This window comes from Solanum verrucosum, unplaced genomic scaffold, assembly GCF_900185275.1.
Source record: "Solanum verrucosum unplaced genomic scaffold, falcon-dt-bn FXZP01000261.1, whole genome shotgun sequence".
Taxonomy (NCBI): Eukaryota; Viridiplantae; Streptophyta; class Magnoliopsida; order Solanales; family Solanaceae; genus Solanum; species Solanum verrucosum.
In genome coordinates, this window is record NW_026019969.1 from 6,721,415 (window position 1) to 6,737,747 (window position 16,333).

Genomic DNA, 16,333 nt, shown 5'->3' on the forward strand with positions numbered 1-16,333 from the left:
TTTGTTTCTTAGTAGGCGTTTGACCATGCAATACCATATCACGATATGGTATCGTGAGATAGAATCAACGTTTGGATATGCGATTTTACACTAATTTCATCTCTTGATTCTATATCATGAGATGTGATTCCATATTCTCCAAAACCATGACATGGAATTATATGGTAATTTCATATCATGATTTGAGATATTTTAATACAAAAATTGATCCACGAGTTTATATTTTGTTAAAACAACCCACATTTATATCTACTAACAATTTATTTCATATGTAAATAAAATTTATAATCACATAATTACTTTTTTAAATTTATTATTCTCACCGACATAAAATTTATTATTCTCACCAACATATAGTCACTTTAACTCACACTAACCAATTGTTAAAGTGATGAAATATTTATGATCTATGAGCATGAAAATATAGTTGCGGATGATATTGACCAACAAATGGCTCAAAGTAACAATGTTGGTTCGTCTTCAAAGTAACAATGTTGGTTCGTCTTCTCGATCACATGATCGAGAAATGCAAGTTCAATGTGAGGAAATTGTTCGTACTATGTGGAAGGATTATATTAAAGACTAGTACACTACAATTTATGTTCAATTTTTTTTATTAAATTAAATTAGATGAAGCAATTATTTAAGTAGAGAACAAATAGTTTTGGAATAATTTATTATGCGATTTTATAATTTTTTGTTTATTTGATAAGATTGAATAAACAATTGAGGCTATTTTAATAGTTTTACAACTTATGAGATATTTATGTTTATGAGAAAATATACAACACAAAAATTTCATATTGCATGTCCAAACAAAACTTCAATTTTATCTCATGATTTCATATCATGATACCATATCATAATACCATATCATGATACCATATCGCATGGCCAAACGGGCCTTAGTGAATATTTTTTTTTTTCTTATTTCAGTTTTGGGATTTTTTATCCTTTTCTTTTCTTCTTACTTTTCTTCTTCGGGTCAGCCACTGATCTCTTCCATTCCATTCATTTTTCCCTGCAAATCTAGGGTTTTTTCCTTATTATTTTTTTAAATTTATGGTATTCTTGAAGAAAAGTTACAAAATTTCAAACAATAGCCTTGTTTGTTATTTTTCTCTCTAAAAAATACACCTGTAGAGAAAGTGAAATCGGGTAAAGAGACTGAACTCTGTTTCTTGCTTTTCTTTTTTTTTTGTTTCTTTACGGAGTACTCAAACAGTGCAATTTTCATATTTACAGTAATTTTGTCTGCAGTGGAGATTCCTATTGAAGCCATTGCTACCAACAACAAAATCTCGTTGCGTTGGTGAGAGGGTAGGTTCTTTTTCTACTTGCTTCTTAACGGTGAACCATGATTTGTTTAATCAAATATCATTTGCTTTTTTTTTTCTTCAATTTTTTCTAGTTTTAAACAAATGTTGTCATTTTGGATTTTTTCTTATGAAAAAATTCCGTCGTTTTTTTTTTGTTGGATTTGTTAATAGTTCGCTGAAGTGCATAGAGAGAGTTTCATTAGAGCTGTTTCATTGATTGGTTTCTATATAAAATTATTCAGCTATGCTTCAGTTCTTGATAAGTATTGTTGATGAGTTACTCGTAGTTTAATTCTTGTTGTTTCTTTTATCCTAGTTTGGGAATCCATAAACTGTTGAAGGAAAATAACAGTTAGAAGGAAACAAAAATAATATTTTTGAATCATGGTTTCCACAGTTGGATGATAACAACAACATACCTAGATTCCACAAAGTGGAGTTTGGGGAGGGTAGAGTGTACACAGACTTACCCCTATGTTAGAGGTAGAGAGTCTATTTCCAGTAAATTAGATTGAAACCAATGTTTACACGTCTACTAACCTTCTCCAGTTTCACAATGACTTTTGTTGTTCTTTATGGTTCCTATCAATTGGGTGAGGTAAACGAAGCGGAGGAGGAGTCAAAAAGGGAAAGCATAAAAACAGAAACAGAAAGGCAAAATTACAACTCTCCAGGCATTAGGTACAATCGGGAATTTAAGGGAAAGAAAGTTTGGGTACAACTTTACAAGCTAGGAATAGCCATTGGATGATGTCTGCTGAAGAGAATAAAAACAAGAGTGCAGAAACAATTGAAGTTGTAACTCTTAATCTTGGTTATGATTTGCTAATTGTAGGTAATAAGAGAGGAAGAGTGAATAAACTAATGTGAAACTCTCTGAGTCTTGAGCATCAACTGGGGAGGTGAAAGAATACTTAAGATTTAGATGCTTACTAGAAAAGTAGTCATATATAAGGTAAATGTTGTCGGAAGCTTTCACATGTATTAGGTAATCTTAGGTATTGTTGCATATCAGAGACTGACTGCTACACTAAAGATGCTTAGGACGATATTGAAACTTTCACCATCGTATATAAGATCTTCGAACTCCTATTTGTCTTTTAGAGAACAATTTTTTCTTCATTGGATGCATTGGGTAGGAGGTCAGCATGAATCTATAAGTACTTTTTTCCCTTTATTTTCTTTAGCTTGTCGTAAAGCATCTTGTAATTGAGCAAAGGGAGCATTCTACGTACTCCTATTAGATTGTCGTTTTGAATGAAAAAGGTAGTAGTCACTTGAAAAAAAAAACTAAAAAAAGTAGTTACTTGTTCTGCAGAACTTACACACATGATATTCAGCACATTTGCCTAATATTTAACATTAGGTTTGAGCGAACTCTTCCATGTCAGCCTTAAGAGAAAGGACAATGTAGTCCCACACTATGTACTTTCAACATTGCCAGTAGAAACTACAACATACCCAGTGAAATCCCACTAAGTGGGGTCTGGGGAGGGTAGAGTGTATGCAGACCTTACCATTACCTCATGGAGGTAGAGAGGCTGTTTCCGATGGACCCTCGGCTCAATTGCATCAAACCAAGGAAAGGAAGAAGAGTGCAAGTAGAAATTGTTTTATTTTTGTCGTGTGTTTACCACAAGTCTTTCTTGCATTTCCAATATTTATACAAATCCTACATTGTTTTTAGACGTAATAACTAGTTACTAATACTGATTTAACCTCACATACATTGATCTAGTATAACTTTACTCGTTTGATAAAAAAAATCTCTTATGTTGCAACTTAGAAGATTACAGTAATATAGTCTTTGCAAATGCTGGAATTCCAGAAGTTGCTACAGTTGAAAATAGAGAGATTTACCCAAATATAGTCGACTGGTTTCATTGCGAAGGAAATTATGTGAATTTTTTTCTGCTTATTGTTCTAATGGTAACTTGTTACACTTTTGTACTAGGGCAGTCCATGAAATTTATGAATTAATGGTGTAACTAATTTGCATCTTCTTGATACCTGTAATGAAATATTTATTTCATAAGAAAAAAAGTAAAAGTTTATTAGTTAATGGTATGAAGTAGGGGGAATTTTTGGAGTGGCAGGGGTTAAGAACTGTAGGATTTGGTATCAGACTCATCACGTGGGAACTGGGAAGGATCTGGATTTTGTCCGGGCAAGTCCATTTTCTCTTGCTTTGTTGTCTTTTTTACCCTCAATTTTCCCCTCATTTTTGTTTTAGTCGTTTACAGTTCACTATCTAGTATTTTGTTATCCAAATATTTTAAGGAAGAAAAGCTTTTCTGGTAACCAATGATTAAGGAAATGGAAAAACCTTCAGGCGTGATGTGGCGTGGAGCACAAGGAGCATCTTCTAGGATGCGAAAAGACGTGCTTCACTATGATGTGGTGAGGAGCACAAGGAGCACCTTCTAGGATGCGAAAAGATGTGCTTCACTATAAATATGGCGACTGGGGTGGTATGAGGGACGTCGTTAGTAGTATATATACTTTTTTATATGCTTTCTTTCTGTTAAGATTGATGAATATGCCTTCAAAGGGCACGTGAAAGTTACCCATTAACTTATCCTGTCATTTTATTTTGACCATCTTTAGTGAGGGTATTTTTATACCTTTAAAGGTCGGAGTGCCATAGAATTAGTAGAGGGGCAAAGTGCCAAAAAGCTTACCCGAACCTTGTGCACTTTGTCAGGGAGGGTTTCCGTTCATGGATATAATGTTCCTGATGACATATAAGAAGATACTTGCTCGACTCTGTTAGTTTCTGATGAGAAAAAAGAAGATACTTGCTCAACTCTGTAGTTCTGATGTCTCAGATTTCTACATCAAATGTCTTAAATGTCACAGATTCCATCTATTTGCTTTGTTGCAAATCTCTTACATAAAATATGTCCTCCTTGAGGTTGAGATTCTACATTTGGAATGATTTTCGCTTCTTTTTCTTATAGCAGGTCTTCTTCTTGTGCTGAGAGGGACATAAAAGACCAAGATTTCACGTAATCTAAGACCAACATGCAAGCAGCTTCTCATTGCTATCCTCTTGTTCACTTTTCTGGAAGGTCTCTCTCTTTGCCTCTTGGATTGCATTTATATATTAGTAAAAAGTGTATATGTACTTGCAATATTCTGTATATAGGCATAACATGTAACTTGATGCATTTATATTCAACTTCTGTTTACCATGCATGGTTTCTGACGTGGATTTCTAAAAAATACTGAGCCACTTGGATTAACTCACATTAGTTTCTCATGGATTGCAGAGGCAGGTATAGTAAGGTGAGTAATCACTCAAGTGTAAAAATTTTGAGCTTGAATTGGCTTCCCCAGAAATTTGACTTTAATCAAGGAGCTCAGATCCAGAAGATTTTAAAATCTTCCAAACCGAAAAGGTTCTGTGTGATTCCCAACTCTAATGATAGTTATCCAAGTCTCTCTGTTTCTGAAGAGGACACAACTGCATCTAAAAAAGACACATCTACAATGGAAGAATGGGAATATGGAGGAGAAGCGTTCTTGAGTAAGTGGTCGCCTCCCAGGTACTTATGGAGGGGATTATCAGTTCTTATCTTGGCAGGACAGGTTATTATTAGGATTATGAAGGGTAAAATCCACTGGAAGAATACTCTTCAACAGTTGGAAAGAGTTGGACCTAAGTCAGTTGGTGTCTGTTTGTTAACTGCAGCTTTTGTTGGCATGGCCTTCACTATCCAATTTGTTAGAGAATTCACTAGATTAGGGTTAAATAGATCTGTTGGTGGGGTGTTGGCCCTTGCCTTTTCAAGAGAGTTAAGTCCAGTTGTCACATCAATTGTAGTTGCCGGACGTATCGGTAGTGCATTTGCTGCGGAACTGGGCACCATGCAGGTATCTGAGCAGACAGACACGTTGAGAGTTCTCGGTGCAAATCCTGTTGATTATTTGGTGACACCAAGAGTGATTGCTTCCTGCATTGCCTTACCATTTTTGACCCTAATGTGCTTTACAGTTGGAATGGCATCCAGCGCCCTTTTAGCTGACGGTGTTTATGGAATTAGCATAAACATAATCTTGGATTCTGCTCAGAGAGCTCTCAAGTCATGGGACCTTATCAGTGCGATGATTAAGTCACAGGTTTTTGGTGCTATTATATCCATCATAAGCTGTGCTTGGGGAGTCACCACACTGGGAGGTGCTAAAGGGGTTGGAGAGTCTACTACTTCAGCGGTAGTTTTATCTCTTGTTGGCATATTCGTAGCGGACTTTGCTCTCTCATGTTGTTTCTTCCAGGGTGCTGGTGATTCCCTGAAGAACTGTATGTGACATTTCTTATGTTTTCCATTTTTTAAAGTTCCACAATATGTTAAAAGTAGTAGCCATGTAATTTTATTGTTTCGAAAATCTTTATTTCTACCAAAATGAAATATGTTAAGGAGTATATATATACCTTTGGCAATATACTCTTAACAAGGAGACTTTCATTTTGTTAGGATTTAAACCAATAGTGCTAATTCTAAATCAATTAGAATTTGGTACCTGTTAATGTTCTTTAATTTGTTTATGTATAAGTTTTGTAATCAAAGAAATATGAAAAGTTGGTTTTCTAATTTTAGCTAGAGTAAGTTCTGTATTTACTATAATACTCTTTGTATGGATGATATTGTGTTATACTGTTTTGAATGAATACAATGTTTAAATAGATTGTATCGTTTTGAACAAATTTAAGATTTAAATAAATTGTATTATTTTTTTATTGTTACCTAATAATACACATCAATAATTTATAAAGAATAATTCTATTGAAAAGTGGGATATGAGTAGAGCAATGATAAAACAAAGTTATGAAATACAGTATGTTAAAAATAAAAATAAAACAAAATGAGAAAGTAAAGCAATCGTAAAGAAGCAAAGAAGACACCATCCACAATTGTCATTCATCAATCGTCGCCGGAATAGATGTCGGCCAATCTCCCAATTCTTCCCAACGCAATCTCAATTCCCGCCAGGAATGCCACTAGTGAGAACCTCTTCGCCGCCGTAGACATCGGTACTAACTCCTTCAAGCTCCTCGTAGTTCGCGCCGACCCTTCCACCGGCCGTTTCCTCACCGTCGATCGGTTCAAGGAAAGAGTCCTCCTCGGCCTTGATACTAATACCACCACTACCTCCGCCACTATCTCCAACGCCTCTCTGCTACGCGCCACCGCAGCACTTCGAAAGTTTCAGAAGCTTCTCCAGTCACATCGCGTTCCTTCCTCCCATTCTCGCCTCGTAGCTACTTCTGCTGTTCGAGAAGCTTCCAATCGATCACAATTCCTTCAAACGATTGATGAAACCCTAGGCCTGAAAGTTGATGTACTCTCCGGTCTCGAAGAGGCCCGCCTTATATACAAAGGCATACTTCAATTCCATCCTGTTCATGACCGTACAGTTCTCACAATTGACATAGGAGGTGGCTCTACAGAGTTTGTAATTGGCAAAGAGGGGCAGATTTTGTTCTCTATTTCACTAGCATTGGGACATGTCACTTTAACTCAAAAATTTCCAGAAGTTACAGAAATGCGGGAACATATTAAGGTTATAATCCGTGCCTCGGGCTTAAATGAGAAGGTTAAGCATTATAATATTGATAAAGTGATTGGTTCATCAGGGACAATTAGGAATATTGAAAAGGCTATTTTCCGTGGCTATGCAAGCAATATGGAGGGAAATGTGGGCATATCTGAGGAAAGTAGGAGGGATTGGAGTTTTACAATGGACGAATTGAAGGGCTTAGTGGAGAGGTTGAGTGAGGAAGAGAGAAGAGTTGGAGGGAAGGTTCGAACGCAGGGCTTTTTCAAGAAGAGGTCAGAATTTATTGTGGCAGGGGCAGTTTTATTGGAGGAAATATTTGAGGAGCTTAAGATTGAGGAGATGGAGGTTTCTGGGTATGCATTAGGTGAGGGTGTGATTGCAGAGAAGTTAGGGGAGGTTTTTGATAATTATGATCCAAGGGCGAATGCGAGGTGGAGGTCTGTAACGAGGCTCGCGACAAGGTTTAATAACAAGCAACACATGAAATCTGCTGCATTATGCTTTAGTGTTGCCAAGGTATTTTGATAATTCGGAATGGGATACAATAAGAAGTTCACCATCTCTTGTTCCATATTTTTAGGGTAGAAATATTGTTTTGAGATGACTTTGTTAATGTTCATGATGTAGGAGATGTTTGATGGTTTGAGAAAAGGGTATGAATCAGGCAATGGTTCTGATGGATTCTTTGTATCCTTGGAGGATAAAGATCTCGAGTATCTCGAGGCAGCTTGTTTGCTTCAAAAAATTGGTCTTTATGCTGGTAAAAAGGGCTATCATAAGCAATCTTACCATATAATAGCGGTATGTATTTATTTCTTAATCCAGGAAGATTCAGATAAATTTCTGTGTCTTTGCATGTTGAGTTTATGTAACAATTGTTCATTTAATGCTGCGAACTAAACTGTCAAAAAGATTTATTTGGTCTATTTGTGTGTAAAACTTCAGCTTAGTAGCATGACATAATTAAAGCGATGTCATGGCCTGTTTGGTTTATAATTCTCTAACTGATTTTGGTTTAGAATAAATAGTTGGATAATTAAATAAATAAGTTTCACTAAGATGTTAGTCATTTTACAGAAAAGGCAATCCTAAACAATAATGGAACTTAATTCTGATTATAGAACTGAATAATTAGACATGCTTATTAAATTGGGTGATCTAATCCAATCTATATAGGCCATAGTTTCTCATGCTAATGATAGAGAAGCTGTGATTTTCAAACTTAAAGAGATGTAGAGATGGGGTGGCAGTGTGTGTGTGTGTGTGGGGGGGGGGGGGGGGGGGGTTAGGCCTTAGCCCACAAAATTTAACCCACTCGGCAAGCGTTTTCAATCGGGCCTGCCCTGCTGCTTGAGTATCTTTTATGTTTTTTCCTTTTTTGCCACTGTTATTTACATATTCAAAACAAGGATGGCTTATGTACCATACCAGATAAGTTTGGTCTTTCTCTTTGTACCTTGGCTTAGCAGTCAAATATTTCTTTTGCAGATATCATCATTCTGAAATTAATTATCCTTTTTAGTGTGTTAGCATACTTTTGTAGGAGTAAGGTTTGCATACACTCTACCCTCCTCAAACTCCACTTTGTGGGATTATACTGGGTATGTTGTTGTTCTTGTTGTTGTTGTTAGAGTTTTAGCCTGGAATGGTGATTCTTTATTCGTTTAGATAGTCACTATAACACTAATAAATTAATCATCTAATATGAATCCTTCCTGATGTAGCCAAAATGATTTTCTGTTGGGGAAACATAATTTGAGTGTGATTTGCATTATTGTAAGTTACAAAAATACAGGCAGGCATAATTTCCTTAATCAGAGATTAAAAAAAAAAAGTATGCTGACAATAAAAAAAAACAGAGCTGTAACTGAAATATGAAGCATCAAGAAAGCCGAAGTATAAATAAAGCAATAGAAAGCTAAATTGAAGCATAAATGGATGATTACTAAACAGTAGCTTTAATTTCCACAACCCTAACCAGCCCCTGTTTTTATTTTTATCTCTTTCTCTCTCCCCCCCCCCCGAAAAATAATAATAATATTGTTTAATGCGTCCAGCATAACAACTCCCCACCTTGCACTTGCCCCTCCCTGCCCAATTCCCATCTCTAGAGGTCTTGATATACAGAGGCCTCTGTGATTGATATTGCTTGATGATTATCTATCTGGTTTCAGCTGTATCAGTTCTCTTATGTACCTTGAGAAATAGTTATTGGGAGCATGTAACTTATTGTGACAAGCTTCACTCTCTGTGTAGAAAGGCGATCATCTACATGGTTATAATGTCGAAGAGGTTAAGGTATGGTGTCTCCCTTATTTTCTCTAAACAACATTCAGAATGTGAAAACTGATGACATCTTCGTCAGCTTCCAGTTAATAGCTCTACTTGTGAGACACCATAGAAAGAAACTTCCTGAATGTGATCATGTGGTGCCTGAGGAATTAACAGAAGAGGTATCATATTGTTATTTTTTGTGTGCTATACAAACTAATACTCACTGACTCCATTATTGGTGTGTATCTGGTATGCATGAATTCAGTTTTAGCAAGCTTTTTGTACTTTGGAGGTTCTGCACTAAGTACCAGCATCCCTGAATGGATACTTTCAATTTCCAAAATTTCTTAAATGTATTTTATAGATTTGCACGACGTACCGATACACTTCATTAAATTGACATGGATAGGACAAATGAAGATAACATGTCAGCATAGATCAAGACTCTTATGTGTGTTTAACTATTATCTTTATACCTTAGATGAGAGGGAAATTCAGAATTCTTTGTGCAATTCTACGTGTATCTGCTGCACTGGAGAAACTTCAGCTGGTCAACATCCACAATGTGGATTTCTCACATACCTGTGAAGGATATAAATTGGTATTTAACCTTTACATGCATCTTTATGTTTCTCTTCCTTATATCTTGGAGCAACCTATGTGATTCCGTTCAGTTGATCTCTTGTGGTATAATTTTATTTAACAGAGGTGGATCTAGGATTTAGTTTCCCCATAACATGTGACTGGAGTTTTGGAAAATTGTTCCTTGTTCCACTTGTCGTACCTTTTCCTGTAATACCTGTTGCTACATGGGCACAACTTGCTCAGCAGTCATTTATCAGCATTTAGGCTTCGATTCGTTACCAGCAGTGAAAGCTTGATATTTGTGGCAATGCAACTATGTTGACCGAAAAATCTCACCCAGATTGGTACACCATCTCCCTGAGATCGATTTGGATTCTAGCAAGAATAGGATTGGTTGTTCACCTCATGCGCATCCTTACACACCTTAAATTCATCTAGTACCTGGCTTTGTGTTCCAGCTCCATTTATCTTCCACAGATGCTTCCTATCACATGGAACACGCCTTCCGGACCACTTGTGGTAGATTAAGCAATCTAATCAAAATATGTTCTGGCTTCGGTTCTTCTTGATGGAAAGCAATGTGGGGACCAACATTCTAGGGTCATTTTGCATTATTCCCATATCTGCTCACCCATCTGGACCTTCTAGCCACTTCCCTTTGTAGGAATGTGAACAAGAAATACATTTTCATACAATGGCAGCTACCTCTTTAGTCTATTTTATTACATTAGAGTTCCAAGCACACTGTCATTGCCATTGTAACATCTCAACATTTCAAACCGGATGTCTAAATATCTGATGAGGAATTCCTTTTTGGGTTTTATCTATTTTTCAATTTCACACACATGAAACAACTAAGCTCCTTGGATATCTGTTGGAACCCAGCTTGACCTTCACCCCTGTTTTTGGCCATCTCCTTATTTCCAGTGTGGAGGTAAGAGGCGGCTCTTGTCCCTCCACAAAACTTTTCTCTTGAAACTTCTGGGTTTTCCCGTGAGATCAGATCATTGAACACTCTATGCTTATAACCCCACTTCTTTTCATAACTTGTACAACCTCAGTTTGCATATCCTCCATATCCGTTAATGTTCTGACGACAATGCACTCTTACAATTAATTAGTTCTTCCATCTTCTACAAGGTTCACTGGTTTCTTCAAAATTTAATGGAAAATTTGACAAATCCACAGGAGCCTATGGGAATTATTGCTAATATCTTAAAAATTCTCCTCTCCACCCTTTCATACCAACAGACTTTTTCTGAACAAGACATGCCCTTCTTTCTATTCTTCAATCAGAATACCATTTCCATGCAATCGTCTTTCACATTGCCAAACACTAAGCTTAAGTTACTGAATGTTGGAACTAACATTCTGCACATGAAATGAGTCACAGGGGACCAAAAGAGTAGAGAAGATGCCCATCTGAGCTCTTTGTTGTGATGGTGATCTTTAATGATGATTGATAAATACTCTTCTGTTCATTGTTTCGGCATTAAATACTTTATTGGGTACATCACTTTTTAGCCTCCTCTTACCCAAGTTCAGTTTAGGCTTGGACATTCAATTTGGATGATTTTGTAAGAATTAACTTACCTGATTAGAAGATCTTTTTTCTCATGTGCTGTAGCCTTTATGTTTTCATGTACATCAATTTGAGCTGGGACTAATATTAGATAATCAGATTGTTTGTAGAAGTGAATGCATGCTTTTCATCCTGCCATTCTCTTGGGATGAAACATGCATCAATCTTGTAGCTCATCCTCTCTCTTTTTCTTCTTTTAAAAAAAATAATATTTTTGTACTTGTAGCTCATTAGCAATGGATATAAAAGTATTTTTTTTTGTACTTTCAAGTTTAAACATTTGCATTGTCCCATCATTTACACCTCAAAAGCTGTAGGTACTTGAAGCAGGAAATTTGCCCTTCCCTGGTTATGTGCTGCCATCAGTGAAAGACTTCGAGACAGAGCATGTTAAAGAGTTGGAACACTTCAGAATGGTAATGGTTTTGCATTGATGCCATGCTCGCATACTTTTGCTGCAGGCTATGCAGTCTTAATTCTCTTTTTTTCATTTTTCGATAGGTGGTCATGCCTGATGTTCATTACATCACATGTTATTCATTTTTTCAGGTGTTCCAGGAAAGATTGTCAATTGCTGTCACTTCATCATAATCTGTAAGAAATGCTAGGAATTGTGAGACGCCTTTCCTGAGTTTGCCAAGAAAATGATGGTAAAATATTGTATTATGTAAAAGCCATGCTGTAATGCATGTTATATGCACACACATACAAGCACAACCCCCCCCCCCCCCCCCACACACACACACACAAACACTTCAACTGTTACAAGTAACAGTAAGCAGCATCACCTTGTCACACTAGAAGCTTATTGGGTAGCTCCTTTAAGTATTCTAGCGAATAGTTGCTGAACTTGTTCTCTAGCAAGGCCGTTGAAACTTGATGTATTTATCTTTTATTTTTGCAATTATTGTCTTAAATGTACTTTTCTTATGTAAAACTAGAAATTTGTCATCTGTTATTATCAGCTTTAACTTATGCAGTATACATGTAGAAGTGCAGGCTTCTCCCTCCCATGTTCTTGGTCTGTTATGGCAGTTAGTTTTTGTTGATTAATAAAGTGAAGTACGATTGATTGTTCAGAACATGAGCTTGGTCTGATTTCCTTCTCAACAATAAGGTTGTTTTACGTTTTTTGTTTCTTTCCGTTTCATTTCAGTAAAGCTTGATTTGACTCTAAAACAGCAAAATCAATTTTGCTGATGCGTTTTGCCCCTAGAAGTTTGTGCTACTGGATTGGCTAAAGAATTTGAGTGTTTACCTTTTACCTGTCTTATATTTTCAGGTTATTAAATTGTTGGATAAAGGGCAGGTGAAGCTAGTAAAATATAACAGTCTAATCAGCTTCATGCATTCATGTCTTGTCGCATCTAGTCTAATAGTGGAATCCTCAGCTAATTGTGGGCTAAACTTTAGAAATCAAATTGCTATAATGTTTTTCGAATCCTCAAGTCATTATTATGTCACTGCAGTGATATTTTTTAAAAAGAAAAATGAATAAAAAGAGTTCAACTAGTACATAAAATCATGTATAGATGAATTATAGTATGATGTTAATCTTTTTCTTTTTTGAACTCTCAGAGAAATTGACATCTGTTATACTTCTACTGTTATTTTGTTTCGTACCATCATGAAAATCGACATTCATTTGTTTGTTCGGCTCTAAACGGCACACCATTCAAATTGACATATACCTCAATGATAAGTTTGCAAATTTCAAAACGATAATTCAATCGGTGAGGTTAGTATTTTTATACAAGTAAAAAAAAATCCATGTTGAATAATGTAAAAATCTTTCTTGTGAAAAGGACTACAGAAAATGACAATCAACCAATAGCAGTTCCTAGACAAGAAAGGCTCTTGACTTTATGTGAATATGAAAGCCAATATAATATAATATATAAAAGCCAATATAATTAATCTTTTGTTTGAATTCTTCTTGCTCAAAATGTCATGCAAAATGCGACTAAATTAGTTTAAAAGTCACATCAATAGTTCTACTTAGTGACATTTGATACTGGAATAAACCCCCAATATGCTTTGTCAAATAATGTTCTTCAAAATAAGGGAAAAGAAGAAAATAACCATTCCAATTGTGGTAAGGGTAACATGTGGTGGTGTCCTTCTCTTTCCATGCATAAATAATGAGTATGATGATCAAACAATTTTGTCTGTATCCTCCAAAGTCACCATCCATAAAATTGTCTCCTTTTACTCTTTTTGTACCTTTGTCCTTTGGGATGAAAAAACTACGTGAAAAATTAATAAATTTATGAACATTTGATTTGGTAATCCTTCGATCAGGTCGCAAACTAATATATAAATTGTTTTAGGCGAGCCTGTTGTGACAAGCTTGACTAAGAAGGTGTTGAGAGAAAATTGATCCTTAAACTCCATTATGGAATAACACATATTGCACCAATTCAGTTATCCTTACGATTGTTGCTTACTTTTAGTAAAAAGAGATAATTATTACATCCTTAAAAAAATGAATTGTTATTAAATATTACGAAATGCTATTCAAATTATCAAACCAAGAGTTGTTAATTTTGGAATTTTCAGCGTATAAATAAAGATATTTAGTTTTAAAAAGATTACGGATTAATTTCCTAAAAATAAAAAGAAAATTAATTACCTCCAAAGGTTTTATTTTAGAGTAAATAAACCCAAAGGATTAATCTTGTACAAATAGGTCAAATCATATTCTCTCATCTTAAAAACTTTTATAATATTTTGAATTTTCTTGTTTTCACTATAATAATAATAATACTATTTCCTATTTCATTCTTTTAACATTTTAAGCAATTTATTCAAGTGGTGAAATCAAGAACCGTGTACTGAATCAACTAACGGTCACGATGATCCGGTTTATTTTTCGGTTCATTATTACACGTCATTCGAAAACACAGACCTTATCGAAAACAAGAACAGTTAAAAAGTCGAAAATAACCCCCTTTCTTCATTCTCCACGTTAGCTGTTACCAGTTGTACAGTCACGTATCCTGCGCATAATAGCAGCAGTCAATACACACACAGACTGATATAAGAAATACAATAAACCACTCAAGAAAGAAAGAGACTCACACACAGTTGTTTCTCTGCCATTTTTGGTAATTGAAAGCTTCTTTCAATGGCGGTTGACTAGGGTTTTTCTGAATTTCTTCTTTAATTTATGCCATTCAATTGCATTCAAAAGAAGTTACAAAATCTCAAACTATAGTTTTGCTTGTTTCTTTTTTTCCCGGAAAATACACCGCGACATTGTTCTTATTCTTGGTTGTGTTGTAGAGAGAAAGAGAAATCACGGTAAACCGACAGAACTCTGTTTCTTGCTTTCTTGTTTTTTCGTTTCTTTCACAGTAGAGTGCTCTATGAAACAGTGCAACTTTGGTATTTACAGCAATTTTAGTTGCAGTGAAAGTGGTGATTCTTTTACTGCTTGTTGGTTAAACGAGAATTCTTAATCGGTGAGTCATGATTAGTTTGATCAATGTCATTTGTTTTTTTTACTTTTTAAAGAAATTTCTTCTTTTTTTGTTTGATTGGTTAATGGTTAGCTGAAGTGTGTAGAGATTTTCATTTGAACTATTTCACATTTGTGTACAAAATTATTAAGCTTGCTTCAATGCTTGATAAGTATGGGCGGATGAGTTTTACCAGGACAGATGTTGTTAACTCAGTTTAGTTCTTGGTGTTTTCTTTAAATCCTAGTTTGGATCCTTAGAAGTCAGAAGAAAAGAAAAAAAATTAATCGGAATCATGGTTTCCGTGGTTAGATGATTTGGGGAAAAAAAATAGGGAAAGCGCCTCCTTGAACCAGTTCTGGAAAAGGAGCTTATCTTGATAAATTAGATTAATTTGGCAGAAGAAAAGGGAAGGGAAGTGCTTCATTGAACCAGTTCTAGAAAATGATCTTATCTAGATAAATTAGATTGAAATCAGTGTTTACGCGTCTACTTGGTAACATTCTCCAGTTTCAAAATGACTTATTGTTCTTTATGGTTCCTATCAATTGGGCGAGGTAAAGGAAGTGGATGAGTTCAAACGGAAAAACAAAAAACAGAAACAAAAAGATAAAAATACGACTCTCTAGACATTAGGGTATCAATTGGAAATTTAAGGGAAAGAAAGTTCAGGTGCAACTTTGAAAGCTAGGAATACCCATTGGATAATGTCTGGTGAAGAGAATAAAAACAAGAGTGAAGAGAAAAAATGAGGTTGTAACTCTCTTAGTCTTGGTTATAATTGGCTAAATGTAGGTAATAGGAGAAGAAGAGTGGATAAAACTAAATGTGGAACTCTCTAAGTTTTGGCCACCAACTAAGGAGGTGAAAGAATACTAAGATTAGATTCTTATTAGAAAAGTAGTCATGTATACGGGAAATGCTCTTGGAGGATTTGACATGTGTTAGGTAATCTTAGGTATTGGTGCATATCAGAGACTGGCTGCTGCCTGCCACAATAAAGATGCTTAGGATAGTGAAACTTTTTCCTGTTGTATATAATATCTTCGAAGTCTTATTTGTCTTTTAGAAAAGGTAAGAACGGTTTATCTTCATTGGATGCATTGGGTTCGGTAGGAGGTCAGCATGAATTTATTGGAACATTTTTTCTCTTTTTTTTTTCCCTTTAGCTTGTCCTAAAGCATCTGGTAATTAAGTAAGGGGATCATTCTATATATTAGATTGCTATAACACTGATTACTCAGGGTCATTTTAAATGAAAAAGGTAAATAGTTACTTATAAAAAACTAAAAAGGTAATTACTTGTTCTGCAAAACTTATACACGTGATATTCAGCAAATTTACCTAATATTTAACATTAGGTTTGAGCAAACTCTTCCATGTCAGCATGAAGAGAAAAGGTCAATGTAGTGCCACACTATGTACTTTCATTAACACCTCAAAGAATCCAAGCAAGGGGAATCTAGAATCTCCGTTCCATGAGATCCACACCATGTATATTTCTAATATACAAACTATGTAGTCAACTTACCACTAGACATGAAAGGGTT

At 35.4% G+C, this 16,333-nt stretch overlaps 2 protein-coding genes across 6 annotated transcripts; both read left to right on the top strand.

Moving 5' to 3' along the window:
* The first annotated feature begins 1,247 nt into the window (after positions 1–1,247).
* Positions 1,248–5,678, top strand: LOC125815347 (protein TRIGALACTOSYLDIACYLGLYCEROL 1, chloroplastic). 2 transcript variants are annotated; one of them, XM_049494801.1, is made up of 3 exons: positions 1,248–1,320; positions 4,283–4,390; positions 4,592–5,678. In XM_049494801.1, the coding sequence occupies exons 2-3, from the start codon at positions 4,344–4,346 to the stop codon at positions 5,628–5,630; spliced, it is 1,086 nt and encodes a 361-aa protein (XP_049350758.1). In that variant the 5' UTR covers positions 1,248–1,320; positions 4,283–4,343; the 3' UTR covers positions 5,631–5,678. The 2 variants fall into 2 exon arrangements, with proteins under 2 accessions (XP_049350758.1, XP_049350756.1); XM_049494799.1 differs by having other exon boundaries at positions 1,260–1,320; positions 4,280–4,390.
* Positions 5,679–6,251: 573 nt separating this feature from the next.
* Positions 6,252–12,016, top strand: LOC125815338 (uncharacterized). 4 transcript variants are annotated; one of them, XR_007442166.1, is made up of 7 exons: positions 6,252–7,397; positions 7,509–7,682; positions 9,142–9,179; positions 9,247–9,334; positions 9,637–9,756; positions 11,634–11,738; positions 11,872–12,016. XR_007442166.1 is itself a non-coding variant. In XM_049494790.1 (7 exons), exons 1-7 carry the CDS (start codon positions 6,264–6,266, stop codon positions 11,911–11,913), a joined length of 1,692 nt encoding a protein of 563 aa, XP_049350747.1. In that variant the 5' UTR covers positions 6,252–6,263; the 3' UTR covers positions 11,914–12,016. The 4 variants fall into 4 exon arrangements, 2 of the variants coding, with proteins under 2 accessions (XP_049350747.1, XP_049350745.1); XM_049494790.1 differs by having other exon boundaries at positions 9,138–9,179; positions 9,254–9,334; positions 11,640–11,738; XM_049494788.1 differs by having other exon boundaries at positions 11,640–11,738.
* Positions 12,017–16,333: the final 4,317 nt, after the last annotated feature.